Below are 18,464 nucleotides of genomic sequence, written 5' to 3'. Positions count from 1 at the left end.
GCCCTGCTTGTCGATATTTGTTTGAATTTTACTGTTAAACATAAGTTAATTGAGATCAATAAACATGTTACAATCGCATATTTTTCCATCTTATTAACAATGTTACAACTTAACTCATCGGCATCAGTCACCAAGGTAAGTTGGAAGTTACATCTAATAAGAATAAGCTTCAATTTTTTCATTTTTGCTTATTGCAAAAAATTTTAGTGTTGAATTACAATGTTTTTAATTTGGTGTGTAGTAGCATATTGAGCTTGAAAGGAGTTATTTGTTTTCATGGTTTATTTATATGTTTCTATAGCTCTATGAGTCGTTAGCACATGGTCTCACGGTGTCTGTGAAATGAAACAGTAAGTAGGCTACGTAACATTTTAAAAATTTATTGTTCCGAAGAAAAGAAGCTAATTACAAGCAAAAACTAATCATTTTTACAGCTTTAATCGAAACTTTTCTCTCATTACACCATGTAACAAAAATTTAGTTGTGACGATTTTTTAATATTTTCTGAAACATATTACTGAGTAAAACATATTTCTGGCAATTTTTTGTCTCAAATGTTGTATAAAAATGTTATTTTAAGCTTTTTAAACTTTCAGCACCCTGTTTTTTCTAACTCTGATTGTAAATTCGTTATAACATTGGTGCAGTGTGACGTCACAATGGCCAAACATTTTAACTTCATAATTGTAGCGTGCATCGTAACAATGATCATTCTTGGCATAGTCTCAGTGAGCCAGTATACCAAGGTTGCCACATTGGCTATTTTATTTTTACTGGTATCTTATCAGGTTAATTACAGGTGGCGTGATTCTCGATAAATTGAGTGATGTCATCATCACGTAAATGTAAGCTGTCTGCTTATTGTTTTTGCTATGCCTGTGGTCTATACATTAGTTTAAAGCAAGTGAAATACAGAATAAAGGCAGAAGAAAAATTTTCTTACGCTTATGAACTTTAATTTGGCATGAAAATTGGTGACCAAGATAAACACTGGGCACCTCGTGTGATCTGCGGAACATGCCGATCAAATTTGGATGGCTGGCTTAGAGGAGACCGGCATTCGATGCCATTTGCTATTCCGAGAATCTGGAGAGAACCCCAAAATCATACAGATGAGTGAGATGACTGCTATTTCTGTATGGTTGACGTTTCAAGGTTTAGAAGAACTAAAAACCGACGTGACATTGTATATCCTTCTATACCGTCTTCTATTGCACCTGTTCCGCATAGCAGTGAGTTGCCACTGCCCAAACCACCGAGCAAAAAAGCTCCAGAAGATTTAGCAGGGTCTGAAGATATTGAAAAAGACTCCGATGATGTCCTTGAAAATGCATTACCTGCACTCTCACCTTGATTTTTTTAGTCCAAATATGGGTGTGTAAGCGAAGAACATGGTGAAAGGTTTCACCAGGACATTTCTGATATGGAAAGAAGATACTAAGGAAGGTGGAGTCGCAACATGATGGGGGTTTATTTGTGGTCATAATACGAGAAGATTTCTCAGTTCATAGACGCAAATCACACAAACAAAACCACTTCTGAAGTTTTTTGGAATGTTTGCAATATGGATCCTTACATAATGCATTACTAGGCTATATTATGGACAATACTTCTATGTGTTAGCGTGTTTGTGAGTCTTATACAAAATAATGCTTATTAATACTGAAAAATTTTGGGTAAAATCAGAAAAAGCGATATTTCTTGAACATTTCGGACACTTCAGGGAAAATATTTGCATTTTTGTGATTAGTTCCGAGTAGCAAAACACAATACATAAACATTTTTATGCAACTAAAAATTTCGCAAAATTTTGTTACATGGTGTTATCTATCTATATATACGCATCCCAAGTATAAGATATGAGCGATTTGTAAAATGTCCGCTAAGTTCTCTATATATACGCTACTGTATACGCAAGTTTGAGTGTATAAAACACTCTATAAAAATAATTAAGTCAATGAAATTTAAAAACTTTTATAGTGTGTTCTGGAAGCTTTATGCAACGCATCGGGTAAAACCATTTACAAATTTGAACTTTTTTTATTTGACAAAAATATTTAAAACATTTGTGGTGTAAAATTCTGTAATAATTATTATTGCTTGTAGGACGGCAAGGTGCCAATAGTTGAGCTAATTTTTTCCATTGTCTCTTCTCACTTAACGGTTTGTGTTGTTGCTTCAGAAATCATATTGCTAAAAACGGCGTTTTTTTTCATTTCTAATTTCGTTATCAAGTTATTTCTAATCACTAAAAACTGAGTCTTTTAAGACATTTAAAATGTCATTCGAATAGCTCAGCTATGGAGACCTGTTTCTTTAGCTGATTAACCTTGTTCTTTAGTTGAGCCACTGTTTTTCCTGTACACTAATAAACCATTAGCACAATCCCTTGTGCGCATGCGAAATGCGTTGTCGGAAAACTTGATAAAAAATGAGCTTCAGGTCCTAAGAAATGCTTGTAAATTATTTTATAGGCACTCTTTTTGTTACTTTTGGGCAACGGCACCACTATTTTTTTTAACAAAAAAATCATGGATTACTCACTCATACATGCAATCCCACAAACATCGGGCAAGTCCTGAGTGGTAAACTATTTAAACGTTAGGTTGCAGCCTTCTGGAAAAGTAGGCCTACAGCCTATAAGCCTACAACAAACAAATGAACGATCAATGAATGAATGATTAATATAATGAAGATCGACTCATTTATAGGCAACTTCCCCTATATACTAACAACCACTAAGAGGCTTGTCAAAATTGAACCCATGTATAGTGACACCGACAAGTGTTTAATTGAAGTGTTTACAGTAGTTACAATGCATACGCTATTACGCTGCTATATGACGAAAAATTGATCAAACTGCGTGTTATAAAATGTTTAACATAATGGCTGCATTGCTTTTTTTGTTGCTTTCTGCTTTGCCAGCCAACTGCCATTTGTAAGGTACTGTAGCCGCAATTCTCCCGAGGACTTCGTAGTTTAAGGCTTTCTGTTCTTCTTTTGGATTCCAATCTTGTATGTTAGGTTCTCGGACTTTTGGGTAATGATTAAAACTTTTCCAACTTTCTGTAAAATCATGACAAAAGTAAGGTTATCATATTTTTAAGGTAATAAACTGTTGTTTGGCTACTATTTACGGTTTCTTACCCCGTTTCAAATCCACAGCAGGTTCGTCTCTTTGTTGTGTTTTAACAGTATTGATAGATGTTTGCTGAAAAGGTTGCGAATGTTTAAAGTTCGGTGTCTGTACCACCTTTTGAGTGTGTTGTTCATTCAATGAAGCTATTTGAGCTCGTTTGGACACAAGATTCATAATTTTTTGGGCTCTACGTCGCCGCTTGCGGATAGCTTCAAGCCGTGCTTTCGACAATTCGTTTCTGCCATCATCTGCATTTATTTTAGGAAGTTGTAGGGCATTCATTGCAGTTTTTATTGGCTCCTTTGAATATTTAACTGGTGCAGTGGTTAGACTAAAAGTTGGCTTTCTCAAAAGACGGTCCACTTTTAGTGATTCTCGTAATTTGGTTTCCATCTCTTTTTTAGAAGATAGATCCTCTGTCTTTGATCGATATCGCTTTGATAGGGAGCTGGTAAGTTTGGGACTGTAAAATATGCACACAAATGACGAACATAAAACTGGTAAATATTAAGGGGATGAGATTGATCTCAACAAGTTTTAGCGGTCTGCTTCATTGAAGATCATATTAGCATATCAATTAAAGATGTCCCTGTCATCTCCTTACTTTTCTATTTCATATGTTTTTAATATTTGATTCCAATGATGAGGCCTTTCTTTGATCCAGGTTGTAGATAACGTGAGATCAGACCCTTCTACTCCCGTGACGTCGTCAAAAATAATGACATTTGAAGGGGGTTCTATAAGATCGATTAGTTTGCTGGTTGTAGCAGCTGATTGTGTATAAATGCAGTATATAAAAAAGTAAAACACACCAAGAGCTTATCTAACTTTTAACAATTTATTTACTTTAAAAATATAGTAGCCAGAAAAAGAATGACCCAAAATTTAGTAACCTCTTTTGAACTAAATTGAAACGGCTTTTACATTGTTTTAAATGTAAAATAAGCAACTTCACATAGAATATTTTTGTTTCTGAAAATTGAGAGTTCGACTCTTCTTCAAATGAATCTCGAATCTTCCAAAGCACAGTTTAGGTTTACATATTACCGAAGGATATGTAAGAAGTTTTCTTCAACCATTTTTGTAAAATTGACAAGACACTAACCCATAGGATGTAAGCTGCTATCGTAAGTTTCTTATAAAAAGAATTGCATTTAGATAATTAAATACCAGTCACTGTTTGTCCACTGTGTTTCAAATATCTTATATCGTAAGGGCGAGGTACAGGTTGTTTCTGATGCTTGCTGGCATCTTTATCTCTGTTAGTAAAAACACATAAGATCATAAAAGTCCTGAACGTGCATTCGTGGTATAGCTACCGAAACAAGCTTTTGTGGCGTCTAGATGTCTTGCGACTATATAGCGATCTGTATCTATAGGCTATTTGTACGTACCTCTCAGTCTTGGCTTCCTTAATATCGCTTGAAGAAAGAGATCGGACACTTTTTCTGAAATATGAAGCATCTCACTCATTTTTGGGATTTATACTCACATTAAGTATAATTCCTGATTCAATAATGATAAAACGGAAAAACATTAGGCTAAAGGCGTCAATTCTGTAAAGTAATTTCCAAAAAAACTTGCTTCCGTAATAATCAGGTCCGAATTATAGCACATGAATGGTAGCCAATGGTAATTAATACTTTGATTTAAAGAAATTTTAAGATAACTGCATAATGGTAACTATTAACAAATGCATTCACATAAAATTCAAAAAGGTAAACAATTCTAAACACTCAAGTATAGTAACAAAGAACTAAATGTCTTAGTCTCAAGTTAATTGCAACAACGATAAAAATATAAAAGATAAAAGATGAATTATGTATAACCAAACACGTTAGGAAACTTGATATACAGTAATAATAATAAAAATCTACCAGCAAATGTTTAATTTAAGATTGTTCAATGTTGAAGCACGAAAACAACCACCCCTTTTCTCTGTACCTATACTATACGCAATGTTATTATAAGCGTTTTCTATACTTTACCTTTCGAATTTATTATTCAAATAGAGAAAGTATGTTCCGAAAGGTGTAGGTTGATACTTATGCAGCGGATACATTGTGTAGTCTTCTTTGTACCTTGTTCTTCGTTTGTATAACAAACATTAAAAATGCTTTAAACTTCTTATATTTACACTGTAAACTGAACGTTTTAATTTTCTTTAAATAAAAACAACGCCCAGCCACACAAGGTACATCAGGGCTATAGCAATCCAACAACCGGGGTCAAACTCTTAGAATGGCGCCGTATTCCACTGTAATTAATACAGCTTTGTTGTCATTGTATTGAGTTTATCGTGTGACAAGAGCTTTCCAAACACGATGCGCTTGTGACGATTTGACAATTGTTTTAAGGTCACCTCTCATCAGAAAGTAATAATAAGATGAGCGTCAAATTTTGTGACCAGGTATACCACATCCAAGATAACATTTCATGGGCTTTTGATACGCTGCCAGGCATAGCATGTGATTAGGAAATTATTACAAATCAAATTAAGTTTTTGACAAGAGAAAGTAAAGTACATGTTAAGGAGCGTGCATGTAGGACTAAGGAATAATGTAGCAATATCAACGAATGAAGTTCAGAGGTTGTAACAAACATTTACGAGAAAACTTTTTAACTAATATTATATGCAATACTTGAACGATCAACACAAGTGATTTTATGATAATTATTACGGAGCAGACGTTTATTTTCAACAAATAAACATGTTTATAAGCAATATTCCTTTTATAACCATAATTTATAAACACTATTACGAAATATCTAGCTTTAAGAAATAGTTGATGTTTAGTTAAATTTAATGCTTTTATTAACAAAAATATTAGCACGTAATGTACGGTAGAATTTTTATTCATTAATATAATTACTTTTTGTTGCTGTGTATGAAAATTCAGCGTTCCGCGATAGAATTGCTATTCACAATACACAAAATTTTGTCTTTCGTAGCAAGCGAATTTCGTAGCAAAATAACTTTTTGCCGGGTTAGGCTATATATTTTTAAGGAATGTATAGCCTAATATAAATTTTTATGTAATGTAAGCAACGATTAAATGAAATGGTGAATCATAAATAAAAAATTAAGCAAAATTCTGTTTAACGTTTCAGAAGGCTTGCAAACGTTTTGTGCTAAATTTTAGTCAATAAATTTAGAAAAAGGTCAGTTTCGTTATTTTCAGTTCAGTTTTATTAGAGTAAAATGATCTTGTATGGTCTATAGCATTTTGACGCAATCTAAGCCTAAAGTGTATACATGCTACTTTAATATTTTTTACAAAACGATTTAGGTTCTGTTTCTGCTGAGTATGACCAAACAGCTGTCGGAAGCTGAACGGAAGAAAAAATATACTTACTATACAACAATGTCCCCTCTTATGGCTACAAATTTACAGAGAAAAAGTGTGGGAAAAGAAACTGCTACTACTAAACAAATAAAAAAGTAAGATCATTTCATTGCGAAATTACAAATAGCCGATACGTTGCCTACTGTATATAAAATGCGTTGTAGCTATCACAAGCCTGATTAGGCCTAAGACAAACATACTTTGAAATAAGTTCTAAAACCATTCGATAACATCCTTCTGGCCATATCATAGCCAAAAAACTAAATGTTTTATTTTTGCTTGATAACGATAAAACTACAAAGTAGTTTCAGATATAGCCTGTATTTTCAAAAGTCTGGTAATCGTTGTATAAGATAAAGATTACAACGCCATGAGAATTTTAAATCCGAAAATATCATGTCAAAAGGGAAAAACTACACCAAGGGAATAAATTTGAAGTAAAAAAAAATAACATTTAAAACGATAATAAATTTAATGCATAGGTTACTTTTCTCAAACACAAAACATTATAGCTGTCGTAAACCAGAAATGTGCCAGAGTTTAGCGATCGAATGGAATTCAACAGTTTGCAGTGCGTTTAGTTTATATGACACAATACTTGTTTATGGTCTAGAAAACAATTCATATTGGACGGCGTTCACGAAAACGTCCACAACAGTAACGTTGTTCCGTCATACAATGCATTCAACGACCCTCACGCCCAGAGCTACTTTCGGCAACCCGCAGTACAAGATATGTTGAAAAGGTCGGCAGTCATCCAAAAGGTGAGGAAATGATCGATGAAAAATAAATACACTTAATCTTATGCAAAACACTGCTGTTCCAGGGTAACCTGCTACCACCCGCATCTTTGCCGAGCTACAAATTATCTTTTCGACGAAGAGCACCAGGAACACCCGCCAAGTTAGACTTGATTAAACGGGAAAACAGGTAAAAGTTTCAATAAGTTGTCCATAACACGCACTTTATGGAAGATGTGTAGATACCGTAACAACTGTAAGTGGTCACTTGTTGGCTTATTACGGTAATATGGCAAGTACAATATGTGTTGCGTATATTTCGTCTGCATAAACATTACCTTATACATGCAGTAGGTCATGTTTGCATTTCTATTGGTGTTATGATAACATAGCATTTCAGTGCAAACTGTCAAATAGAACACAGTTTTGACCTTAACTTTTTCGTAACAAGAAACGTTTTAAGCGCAATTTTTATCACCAGGTTTGTCGTCGATTGCATCAGAAGTGATGCGAGGAAAACCTCACACAAACCTGTCATTCCCAAATACGATGCCTTGAACGACATTCACGCACAAAACTACTTCCGCAAAAAGAGCGTTCGGCTACTTCTCAGAGAAACTTGCCAGTTAAAGCTGTAAACTGTAATTTATCGCATGACGTTTTACACTTGCTTCCAATGCGACGTTTGTCGAGGCTTTCTTTACAACTCCTGTTAACTTGCTCATCCAACAGATGTAGGCTTCCTGCTATTTTGAGCGGAAGCAACAGTATATTGGCTCTATTTTTCGTTTTGCTGTAACTGTAGTGTATGATCAGAAGACAATATACAGCTTATACAGTTGTATGTTATTGGAAAAATTGCACTACCAACGAATTAATTATTTTAGTCTGCAGAAAGATATGTCAAAACGCTATACAAGTGAACAAAAGCCCACGATCATGTTCCACGCACTGAATTAGTAACAAAACAAGCAAAAATAGAAATTAATGAATACAATATAACCCAGTGCATACTAATAGAGTGCGAAACAAGGAAAACAAAAGTGATATCAAGGTAGTAGCACCTAAAACAATCAGCAAAACTCAAAATGGAGTAATTTACAGAATTGCTTCCAGTCGCATAGTTTTCACTTTGATACTTAATTGGCAGAAAAAACAAGCCGTTGACAAAACGTGGGCCATTCTGCCAAATAACGTTGCTATATTACGGCCTGTATCTTCATAAAAGCTGTATAATAATGAGCTAAGAAAAATAAAACAATTCCACACATTAAGACTCTAACCAAATTCAGCCATGGAACGACGACTGTACAATTTAAACGGGCAGGTACTTACGATATACAACAAAGCATAAAGTTCTCCGAAAAAATTCTTTATAAGAGCGAAGAATGTAATATATGAGCAATAAAATGAGTTCAATTTTGTAATATGAAAAAAGTTTGGCAAACAAACTCAAAAAAACCTTAAGTGAATCAGTTTAACACAATTATTTCAATTCGAAAGACGTTGTCTATAAGGCACAAAAGTTCTTATACCATAAGTTCGCAATGCAACACCGCTAATAAATTGGTAGGTGAAGTAACACACATTTTTAAGCACAACTTCCATAAAGGGTCGTATCTTATAAATTCCACAATTTCTGTAACTCACTTATACACTGAACTAAAACGAACATTATTATTTTTAAGATGAGCTTTCATTACTAATACGACCATAAATGAAACATAACCAGGACGAAATTTAACAGGACGGGTAAAACAAATAACAAAACCATACAAAAGGCAGAATCAGATAAATCACATCGCTACTAGGTCAACAACCAAAAAACTAGTTCACAAAATGAACCAAACGCAAGTCAGAAAAGAGTTAACAACCAAAAGCGATGGTAACCACGACGAAAACGAGTGAATGCCCTGCCAAATAACTAATTCGTCGGCAAAACAGTTCTCAAGCAATCAAACTGTAACAAACGAACTGGCGCAATTGCACAATAACATTCAAGATAGAAACAAAATCTCATGAATACTTGTCCCTTTACACCATTTCAGACTTCGGCTGAACATCCAACAACACCGGGTCGACTTCCATGCCCATTTGAGCAAGTTTGTAATCTTGATCAATAGCGTGTTGTGGCATGCTATTAGGGGAAATGGGCGCGCTGGGACCGTTACTGAAAATCGGCTTGACATCTTCAGACACACCAAGCGACATTACGTGAGATCCTGAGCCGAATCCGTTTGTGGTCGGAATTATATTGAGATGGGAAGTGTAAGTTGGAACGGGACCGGTTCCACATAAAGGCGCCGTTGCTGTTGAAACCACGTTTACTTGATTTTCGTTTGCGCCTAAATTTAATTCAGCAATCAGACATTTAATAATTTGTCCACTTACACAAAGAAATTATCAGCATTTTTTTAACCATAAGAAATTAATTAGTCCTGGATTATACAATAATTCAACAACGGAAAGTAAAAACTTAGCGTACTGCCAAGCAGCATTTCTTGAAGAAGATTGTCAACGCGAGCTACACCAAAGAGTCTGACAAACTGAATCTGTTCAATCATCTGCCAAGTTATGCTTTGTAAAGTTGGCAGGAGAAGCAATATTTCGCCAAACCTGCAAAACATAGTTTTTGACGCATGACACACTTTATTATTGGGCTATGTAGATATATTGTACATGTTACGTAAAACAGGCGTTTCCACTATAGTTTATGAGCCGGGCAATAAAATCAGCAAAGAGGAAACCGATGTATAATTACGGATTCTAAATTATACACCAGTGAAACTGACCTGCCTCGCGAGTCGTACTGTCTATCGTTAATATAATCTTCAAGATTACACATTACTTGCGACCTCATTGCCTTTATTTTTCCGGGATTGCTAAGACCCCTCGCATCTAAAACAAAAGAAATGATAAAATCATACATGAGCAGAAAGCTAAACCAACATAGTGCAGTTAATGGCGATATTTGGTTTCTCTCTTCACGTAGTTCGGTCAAAACATTTTACCGGGATCGAAGAACACTATAGCTTTCAGACAGGCATATTCATTGTCATCGAGTGCAAGGTCGTTTAAAGGTCTGATCAGTTCATCAAGGATACGGACAGCCACCCTGTTGATTTCAACCTCAGGGCAATGCCTAAAATACAGGGTTAGACAACCTGAGACTTAATTAACAATTTGAAAGTGTGAGCTAAAGTATATTTAACTTCAAACCTTCAAATCAAAAATATAAAAAACTAAACTGATACTATACCTTGGGATTATAAAATCATTTCCCAACAACAGAATATCTCTAAACGGAAGAGAGCGCTTCGCCACTCCCATCAAAAGGTTTTCTCCCGCATGAGCTCGTAGCAGGGCAACCTAGAAAAGATCATGCAATAATAAACTGAAACGGAACGGGTTCACACCACTGACATAACGATAACACTAGGTGCTGAAGACGGTTCGTTACCACGTGCCACAAGACCAAACCACACTATCAGGAGTCAGTATTGTTTGCAAAACGCGCTGAAGGTTTAATCAGATAAGAGCATCAATTTAACAGAGACTGTTAAGTATCCTGGACCCAAAGAACTTATTCACAGCTCCAATGGCCTCAATACCGTTGAAAATATGTAAAATAAGCACTTTTTTGTCCGTGGAACTAGGTGAAATTAAGTTGAATTAAAGGTTTACTGGAGTTTCCAAGTTTCCGTAACTTTCTGTCGAGCTTTAAACCGAGATAGTCAGAACAAAATGAAAAACAAAAAATAGATATTATCAAACTTCCTGCAAACACGTTTTCTTGGTTAACTTAGACTCACTAATTTTAATAATATATCCTCGAATACCTGGTCATCCAAAGGCAGATCGGAAAATGTGGGTATATATTTGGCCCACTCCACAAGCACCAACAGTTGTTGCCGCATTGAATCGCACACATCATTCACCGAAGCAATCTTCTTGTTTTCTACTGCGCTGGCATCAAGATCGCCTCCGGAAGTAATTAAAGGCTAGAAGTGAAATAATAATTTCGAGATGAATGAATTTGTTAGGATTCGGATTACCGCACCATCAACCATCGTGCTTTAATTCATACAAGTATGAACAAAGTGGACGAAGTAACTGACACATGTCAGGTCGTGGACTTTTGTCGCTTTTGTCAGTTACTTTCTACATTGATGGCAGTGCAAGGAAGGCGATTTGTTGGAACATATTTTTTGAACAGATAAACTTTTTAAAACAGACATTTCTTTTTGTATCACAAACTTAACTGACCAGAAATCACTTTCAGAATCAAATAAACGCCCAAAAAATTTAGAACCATTGGTGTCCATACATGTGACAGATAATAATCACAAAAGTCAAAATCCAAAGAAAGGATTACGCCCAAACCCACTACATGGAAACTAAAGTTTCCTTTATTACGTGGAACGGGTCACCGATAACCGTTAACAATTAGAAAATATTTAACTAATGAAACGTCAGTACAACGATTCCTGGATAAACAAAAGAGTAATACCTGTCTTGACATGGTGTCAGCATTCAACAAAGTCGTAACTGAAAGTGACGCTGAATCATCCATGCTGGATTTTTTGGTACTGATACGGTCTCTCTCATTCTGGACGGCTGGTGAAAAAATCATTTATAATCAAGCTAAACGGAGAAAAATACAAAAATAACTCCATTTACAGCTCATCACCTTCTTTTCTCATCCCCGCCCGAAAGCATTTTCTTAATCTACAGTATCTGCACTGATTTCGCTTATCCTTATCCACAGTGCAGTTTCGGCTAAACCTGTGAGGTGTTTCGACATTAGACTTAAAATATATCGCTTAGCAATTTAACAGAAGACCATTAGTAACAATAAGAAGATAACAACATGAAGACAGATGATAACAAAAAGTACTTTACCAGAACCGAGCTAACGAAAACAATAAAGCTGACAAACCTGCATTGATATTGGTGATTCTTTCTCACACTTCTTCGAAAGAAACCCTTGCAACCATCACAACTGCTAGCCCCATAATGTTTTCCTGTTGCACGGTCGCCGCAAATAGCACAGTCTGCTGAGATTGTTAATTTTTACTGTTCACTAATACCTGACTGGATATCAGCATTGTGATGTAGTCTGACATAAAGCTTAGCTTAAAATAAGGCCGAGTTCAAACTCAGGTTATGCCAAGGAAAAAATGCACGGGTAAGACCGCGAAGGTATTTCACCATTTGGTTAGTTGGACGCTGATGAATACTTTTAAGTTTCTTGTGAAATAACAAAGGTTTACTTATGAAACATGACGCCAAAATCTACTACTCGAAAGAATTCATTTTCACACAAAAACGACTTTGCAAAAGCCAAATTATACTCATTATACCGGGTAAAACGTGGCTTCCGCAACTTCACCGGGCGAAATAAACTCAACGAAAATTCGACGAAAGACTTACAGCTTCGAGTACCTTCCGAATCACCGATGATAGAATTTGGACTAACATTACGTTCGTTAGCTATCGTCCCGGCCTGCTGTCTGCTGTCGATCGGTAAAACGTTCATAGAATGATCGTTGACGCAACCAACATTCAAGCCTGGCGAGCCTCCAGAAACTGCATCAAATGGATAACCGGTTACAGAATTGTTCACGTCGCCTGCGAGTGATGATGGAGAATCTGTAAAAAGTGGATTCAAGAAATAATTCTTAAACTAAACGATATCTTATCAAGGTACCGCGAAACAATCGACGCGTAAAAATGTTTTGTGTTTGCTGCAATAATGAGATGTTGTTTTTTATTTTATTGTCGTTTAGTCTGATCACTAAGATGACTTTTGCTCCATCATATACCGATACGTACATCGTGAGGTAATTAGAACATTAAAAAAATAAGTTGCAGAGTGACAATAAAACTTGCCCTCAAGGTCTTTAGAATTAGTTTAGCTGTACAAGAAGCCCAAGAGAAAAAAGGGGGAATGTGTGTTAACCGAAGAAACAATGTGGGGGAAGAAGGCGTACATTTCCTGAATTAGCAAACTTTTAACAAACGTATGTAAAATATAGTACTCAATAAAAATAAACAGCTATATAAATAAACCATAGCAATCCATCAACAACCTTCTCGCGATTTTGCAACATGTTATTTAGACCAGACAAATAGACAAAAGACTTGGCGGAACTTTTTTATTGTCAGGTATTTCATTAACAAATCAAAACATTGTCATATGAGCATAGAAAGAAGATTTCTTGCTATCACTCTGCGTGACACTGCGTGTACAACAGACCCTACGGACCACGCACCGACAGTGCAAAATTTCACAGTTTCTATTAACATTTAAGAATAGAAAAGAAATTCAGCAAAAGCAATCAATATTACCTTTTCTCGCATAGTGATGTGGCCAATTACCAAACGGCGCGTTTTGAAGCCAGGTTGACTTGTAGTTCATCATGTTTGACAATGTCAATTAATGTAAAGCAAGACGGTTGTTACAGTAATACGCAGAACAATGACAAACTATTTCTAGAAATCTGCGAGCAACTACACTGGGTAACTTTCCCAAATAACTCATAGCTTTATTTTTACCTTGGGGAGGTAAACAACAGTTTTGCAAACACTGCTAAACAAGAACCGTTTCAATTAAAGCTGTGCTGTCATCAGAAACAAATTGGCTAATAAAGCCAACATATAACTGGTCCTTGTTGGCACTATAAGTTAAGCGCTCAAATAGGAAAAAAATTGCAATATTAAACCAAACGACAAGATTGATGTCGCATACAAATCGTTCTTAACGGATTGTTTATTGTAGTTTCAGGAAAAAATTCTTTCAACATTGAATCGCAAAAACGGAAGGATAGTCGCCCATATGGCAATTTGAACGTGAGTCAATGATGATAGATCGGCAAATCCGCTCATTGAAATGTAACTTAGCAATTGTCAAATGCTTATAGCATTGTTCTTTGCAAAGTTTGCTAATTCGTGCTAGGCTCGCTGTTCCTGTGCCAGAACCGTGTACCACTTCGTCCGCTGCATCGGCAAACACCATTGATAATGGTATTTAAAAACATTTTCAGTGTTTGCGCAGTTTTCTCCCAAGCTAATGGCAACGCAACATCTAGGCGAAATGATGAGTTTCTAATTTAAATAAAAACGACGTTTCATAAATCGTCTACAACATACAGAGCAATGAACACTGGCTGTTGGCAAATAAATACAAAAGGGAACGTATTAGTAGATTCTTGCTTATCAAAAAAGATTCAGTGATAAGCACCCTATAACCTAACATGTAACTTATATCAAATGTCACGACAGTAATACGCGCGTTGTCTTCAAATAAACAAGTCTGTCTGTGATAAGATCGAACTGCGCCTATGCGCCTTAGTTTTTTTCAAAAATCACTGTGTCTCACAATTAAGCCCAACTTTTACCTTTTCCTTCCACATCTGGCTGTTATTTTCCCTAAATGGCAAAACGCAATTTTAAAGAAGGTTTGAACGAAAGTACGAAATATCTTTGAGATTATATTTTATACGATAAGCTTGTTAGGGCCCAAGGCTAAAATCTTGCCACACAAAAATGTGTACAAGGTACACATTTCACGGCAAAATTATGCAGCAAAACGTTTATCTCGAAGAGCCGATTAGGGTTAATGGTTCGGCAAGATAAACGAGAACTCTCGAAAAGGCGGAGAGCAACAACAACAAGGCAGACGTGACATATTGATGCAAATCTCATTCACAAGATTTCCTTGTATAAACACGATCGAATATGTTGTTAAGTTTTTGATAACTTGACCATGGCGAAAAAACATCGCTTTTGTGAGCAAATTTGGAACCGGTATTCTGGTGTATAAAGCGGCAACATTTTGATAACTCAAGTGGATGCTGGTTGCCTTCATCACGGCTACGTTGTTTTTGTATGCTTAAAAATTTGCAAGTTTTCAGCCAAAAAGATATGTTAATATTATTCATCGTATGTCATAGTATGTCATTTAAAGTGCGAAGTTTGCCTATCTATAAAAATGAGTGCATCGCGATGTCATTTCAAGTGAACAGATTAAATGTATACTCCAATCTACTTTTATGTGGTTCAACTGAGCCTTGTCGTTACAAAGAAAGTCATTCAGACAGGAGAAACACCAAAAATGTGGTATGGCAAAGTGACGTTGTTGTTATTTCGTTTTGACGTATGTTGGGCGTCATATCACGACGCTGTTGTAAAGGGTATTTGTGGGCAACAATTAATTGAAGCGTGATCGTATGTCAGTTCCGCCATGATGACAAATCAATTATGTTAAGCAAACGTTGCCAACAATGCAGCCTTCGCACAAATCGACGTAACCAAAAAACTTAAACTATTTTCAGTTGCTGAAAATTTTAAAACTGAAAATTTAAGTATCTTCGAGCGTGCAATTTCTATCACCTATTTCCTCTCTGTAATGATAGTGATTTAAAATTACTACCTATAAACAGGTTCTTACCTGAAATATTGCCGACAACGTCAGTATAAATTTCAGTGTTGTAGATGTCGTAACCAGTTGATGTGTCAGGCTCCATGGTACTGTATTACTTCGCGTGCAAGCAAGATTGCTGTGAAAAGTTAACACATACAGCGGTAGTGCTTAAATTCACCCTACTTTTAGACATTCCTATGACAAGTAAACGCCGTTGTGGAATCCTGTAAAAAATTAAGTTTAAAACCTTGTTATTTTACCTTAAAGCTAAAACCTTTACCACAACGCATTTGAAATGGATCAAAACTCTGAAAAAACATTTGTGATATAGTATCTAAACCTGGCACTAAAACCTTACTTGTAGGTTTCATGCCCATCGTCGAACTGCTGTAAATCTGTGTTGGATTAATGATCTACTTGACCTACTAGTCCCCGTGTTTGCGCAACACTAACAAATCAATCTTTGCGTTAGAAAGAAGTGGTTTGTTTTCTTATTAGGATCTGCTAGAAGTCCATTGTTACAACTGCTAACAGGGCAAAAATGCTTGCGTTTCTGAAGCAAACACAGATTAAACTAAATCCTCATTGAAATATTTCCCAAGTTATAATATGGGTTTGAGAAAATTATTTAAATACCTCAATCAATGGCACATATTCAGACAAAATTGCACTATAATGTCTAACATTCCTACTAACTTTTACTTGTATCCTGGATAATGCTCCACAGCATCTAGGATTTGGACTAAGGTTCAAGTGAAATTGATTTGGATTAGGTGGAAGATTTAGGTGAGGTTATTATGTTAGAAAATTTAGCAACAAACTGCAAAAATAGCTTACGAGACAATACACAGATTTGGTTATACCACTACCGCTGAGCTGAACTAGGTACCCAGACGACAAGAAATTTCACTTGTCCACATTTCGCTTTTTCAACGATTGATAAAGGCTAGAAACCTCATTTCGTCTATTAATTGCCGCACATCTGTCCACCACTGTTAACGTTTTGCTGACAATCCTCTAAAATCTGGTTTACCTTAAGTTTGTAAAACATTAAGATCGATCAGTCAGATGATTTAATATAAGGCAACAAAAAGTAAAAACAAAGATAGTCAAAGAAGAAGTGCTTGGTTTGACATATGCTGCTTAAGCAGCAAAATCTGCAGCTGACTGCAGAATATAAAAGCAAAAAATCTGCTTGCTTGCAGAAGCCATTGCAATACTTCACACTGGTAAAGTATTGTCCACAGTGTGGAAACATATAACGTTATGAACGCACTCGCTGTAGTGCAATACCATATTAGATCATTTTTGTTCACTGCAAACACAATTACGGTGTTCATTAATTTTTCTGGCTGGGCTAATTTTGGGCAGTTCTTCATATAAGATAATGATTACCATACCTCTCTCAACTAAGGAATTCTACAATACAGCTTAAACAAAGTGTAACAAAATGGTCCAGTGATTTCTCCTAACCTTAGATAACATTTATGATGACCTGTGATAGGGTTTTTACACTGAAAAACCTGTCAAGTGATATTGGCGAATGGGCCACCGTGCCTTAGTATGCAATGCGCTGATGTAAATCACGTCTCCATGTATACAAATCACATGACTTCTTCAGCCTTTTTATGATGTAACTATGCAATGTATCACAACATTTGTTCTAGTTACATGAACGGTTAACTACAGTGCCAACATGAAGACTTTTACCATGAGGCAATGTATACTTCATCGCCTTATTGGTTTTGAATTGTCAAATCAGAACTGAATAGGGCATACCAATGAGCAACTTTCAAAGCTTGAAGGTAACTGTAAACGTGATACGTCTTGGTCCATTGAATGACTAACAACGGAACATTTCAGCTGCAATATTTGAAAATGTTTAGCTACTCTAGCATTTACAGCTACAGCATTTGAAAGTTATTGCAGCTTTACAATATTTGAACTCATTTATAACAACACTGAAATAATAAATGTTGTGCTATATTATAACATGTAAGTGCTATCATTTCTCAGTAGTTTATGACATTATTTTCGTAATGCATTAAGAGAAAAGGGCTAACTAATAGCACCTCAATATAATCACTCCTAAAAACCTGACCTCACTGATTTAGCATTTGCCACCACACTGACAATAGGGTGATTGCAGATTTCTGCTGACACTGCTTTCTAGTCTGTTTGCATAGCAAAATATTTTACACAGATTACTGCTATCCTTTATCGCTGAACAAACACCATTGTAACATTAAGAATCAAGGTATATTTAGAGTAAAGTTACGCAATTAGGGCCATATGTTGCATTATGCTTATCATGCACAAAGCTCAAGCTAAAAAGGTGCAAGTGTAGTTTCTCCAAACATGTGCACTTAATTGTGTGTTGAAATTCAATAATTGAAATTTGATGTCAAATTATGACATACATATTAAACATTTGCAGAAGTTTAAATTGTTTTGTTGTTAAAGTTAGTTCATGAGTTAAGAATAAAATTAAAAGGTTCTCAACAGGTCTAATAATAAGTCGACCTCCTAGTTGTAAACTGAAAATTAGTGGGCTGGGCAACTTAGTTCTTAAGGTACCTGACTCAAGATTATCAAACTTATGGACTGGGTTCAAAACTCATTGGGAAAACACTATTATGGCAATTGCATGGTAACAACCCATCCTCCAGTTAAGTGGGTGTATTGGTTCTAATGAATAATTACTCCATGTTTTTGTAAAATTGCATTAAGTGGAAACTATGAAAATACATGGTAAGAAGCTCTGATATCAAAGCTTAGGTTATTACCAGCAGGTGACTGGTCATAAAGTGACT

At 35.7% G+C, this 18,464-nt stretch overlaps 3 protein-coding genes across 5 annotated transcripts; 1 reads left to right on the top strand and 2 right to left on the bottom strand.

The window, feature by feature from the left end:
- Nucleotides 1-2,767: 2,767 nt before the first annotated feature.
- LOC143452232 (uncharacterized) lies at nt 2,768-5,338 on the bottom strand. The gene is made up of 6 exons (XM_076953118.1): nt 5,128-5,338; nt 4,534-4,587; nt 4,310-4,398; nt 3,744-3,876; nt 3,148-3,602; nt 2,768-3,066 (listed from the first exon to the last, which is right to left on the bottom strand). Exons 1-6 carry the CDS (start codon nt 5,199-5,201, stop codon nt 2,867-2,869), a joined length of 1,005 nt encoding a protein of 334 aa, XP_076809233.1. The 5' UTR covers nt 5,202-5,338; the 3' UTR covers nt 2,768-2,866.
- Nucleotides 5,339-5,885: 547 nt separating this feature from the next.
- LOC143451866 (uncharacterized) lies at nt 5,886-8,070 on the top strand. The gene is made up of 5 exons (XM_076952624.1): nt 5,886-6,301; nt 6,430-6,581; nt 7,100-7,250; nt 7,313-7,416; nt 7,708-8,070. The coding sequence occupies exons 2-5, from the start codon at nt 6,448-6,450 to the stop codon at nt 7,862-7,864; spliced, it is 546 nt and encodes a 181-aa protein (XP_076808739.1). The 5' UTR covers nt 5,886-6,301; nt 6,430-6,447; the 3' UTR covers nt 7,865-8,070.
- On the bottom strand, nt 8,052-15,894 carry LOC143451865 (hepatocyte nuclear factor 4-gamma-like). Of its 3 annotated transcripts, none has more exons than XM_076952621.1 (11): nt 15,679-15,894; nt 12,660-12,878; nt 12,166-12,283; nt 11,917-12,011; nt 11,737-11,843; nt 11,066-11,227; nt 10,486-10,595; nt 10,238-10,368; nt 10,019-10,124; nt 9,712-9,842; nt 8,052-9,571 (listed from the first exon to the last, which is right to left on the bottom strand). In XM_076952621.1, the coding sequence occupies exons 1-11, from the start codon at nt 15,752-15,754 to the stop codon at nt 9,261-9,263; spliced, it is 1,566 nt and encodes a 521-aa protein (XP_076808736.1). In that variant the 5' UTR covers nt 15,755-15,894; the 3' UTR covers nt 8,052-9,260. The 3 variants fall into 3 exon arrangements, with proteins under 3 accessions (XP_076808736.1, XP_076808737.1, XP_076808738.1); XM_076952622.1 differs by having other exon boundaries at nt 12,166-12,280; XM_076952623.1 differs by lacking the exon at nt 15,679-15,894 and adding an exon at nt 13,578-13,751.
- Nucleotides 15,895-18,464: the final 2,570 nt, after the last annotated feature.

Source organism: Clavelina lepadiformis, chromosome 4 (genome assembly GCF_947623445.1).
Source record: "Clavelina lepadiformis chromosome 4, kaClaLepa1.1, whole genome shotgun sequence".
In the NCBI taxonomy this organism is placed as follows: domain Eukaryota; kingdom Metazoa; phylum Chordata; class Ascidiacea; order Aplousobranchia; family Clavelinidae; genus Clavelina; species Clavelina lepadiformis.
This window is presented reverse-complemented; position numbering and strand designations above follow the sequence as displayed.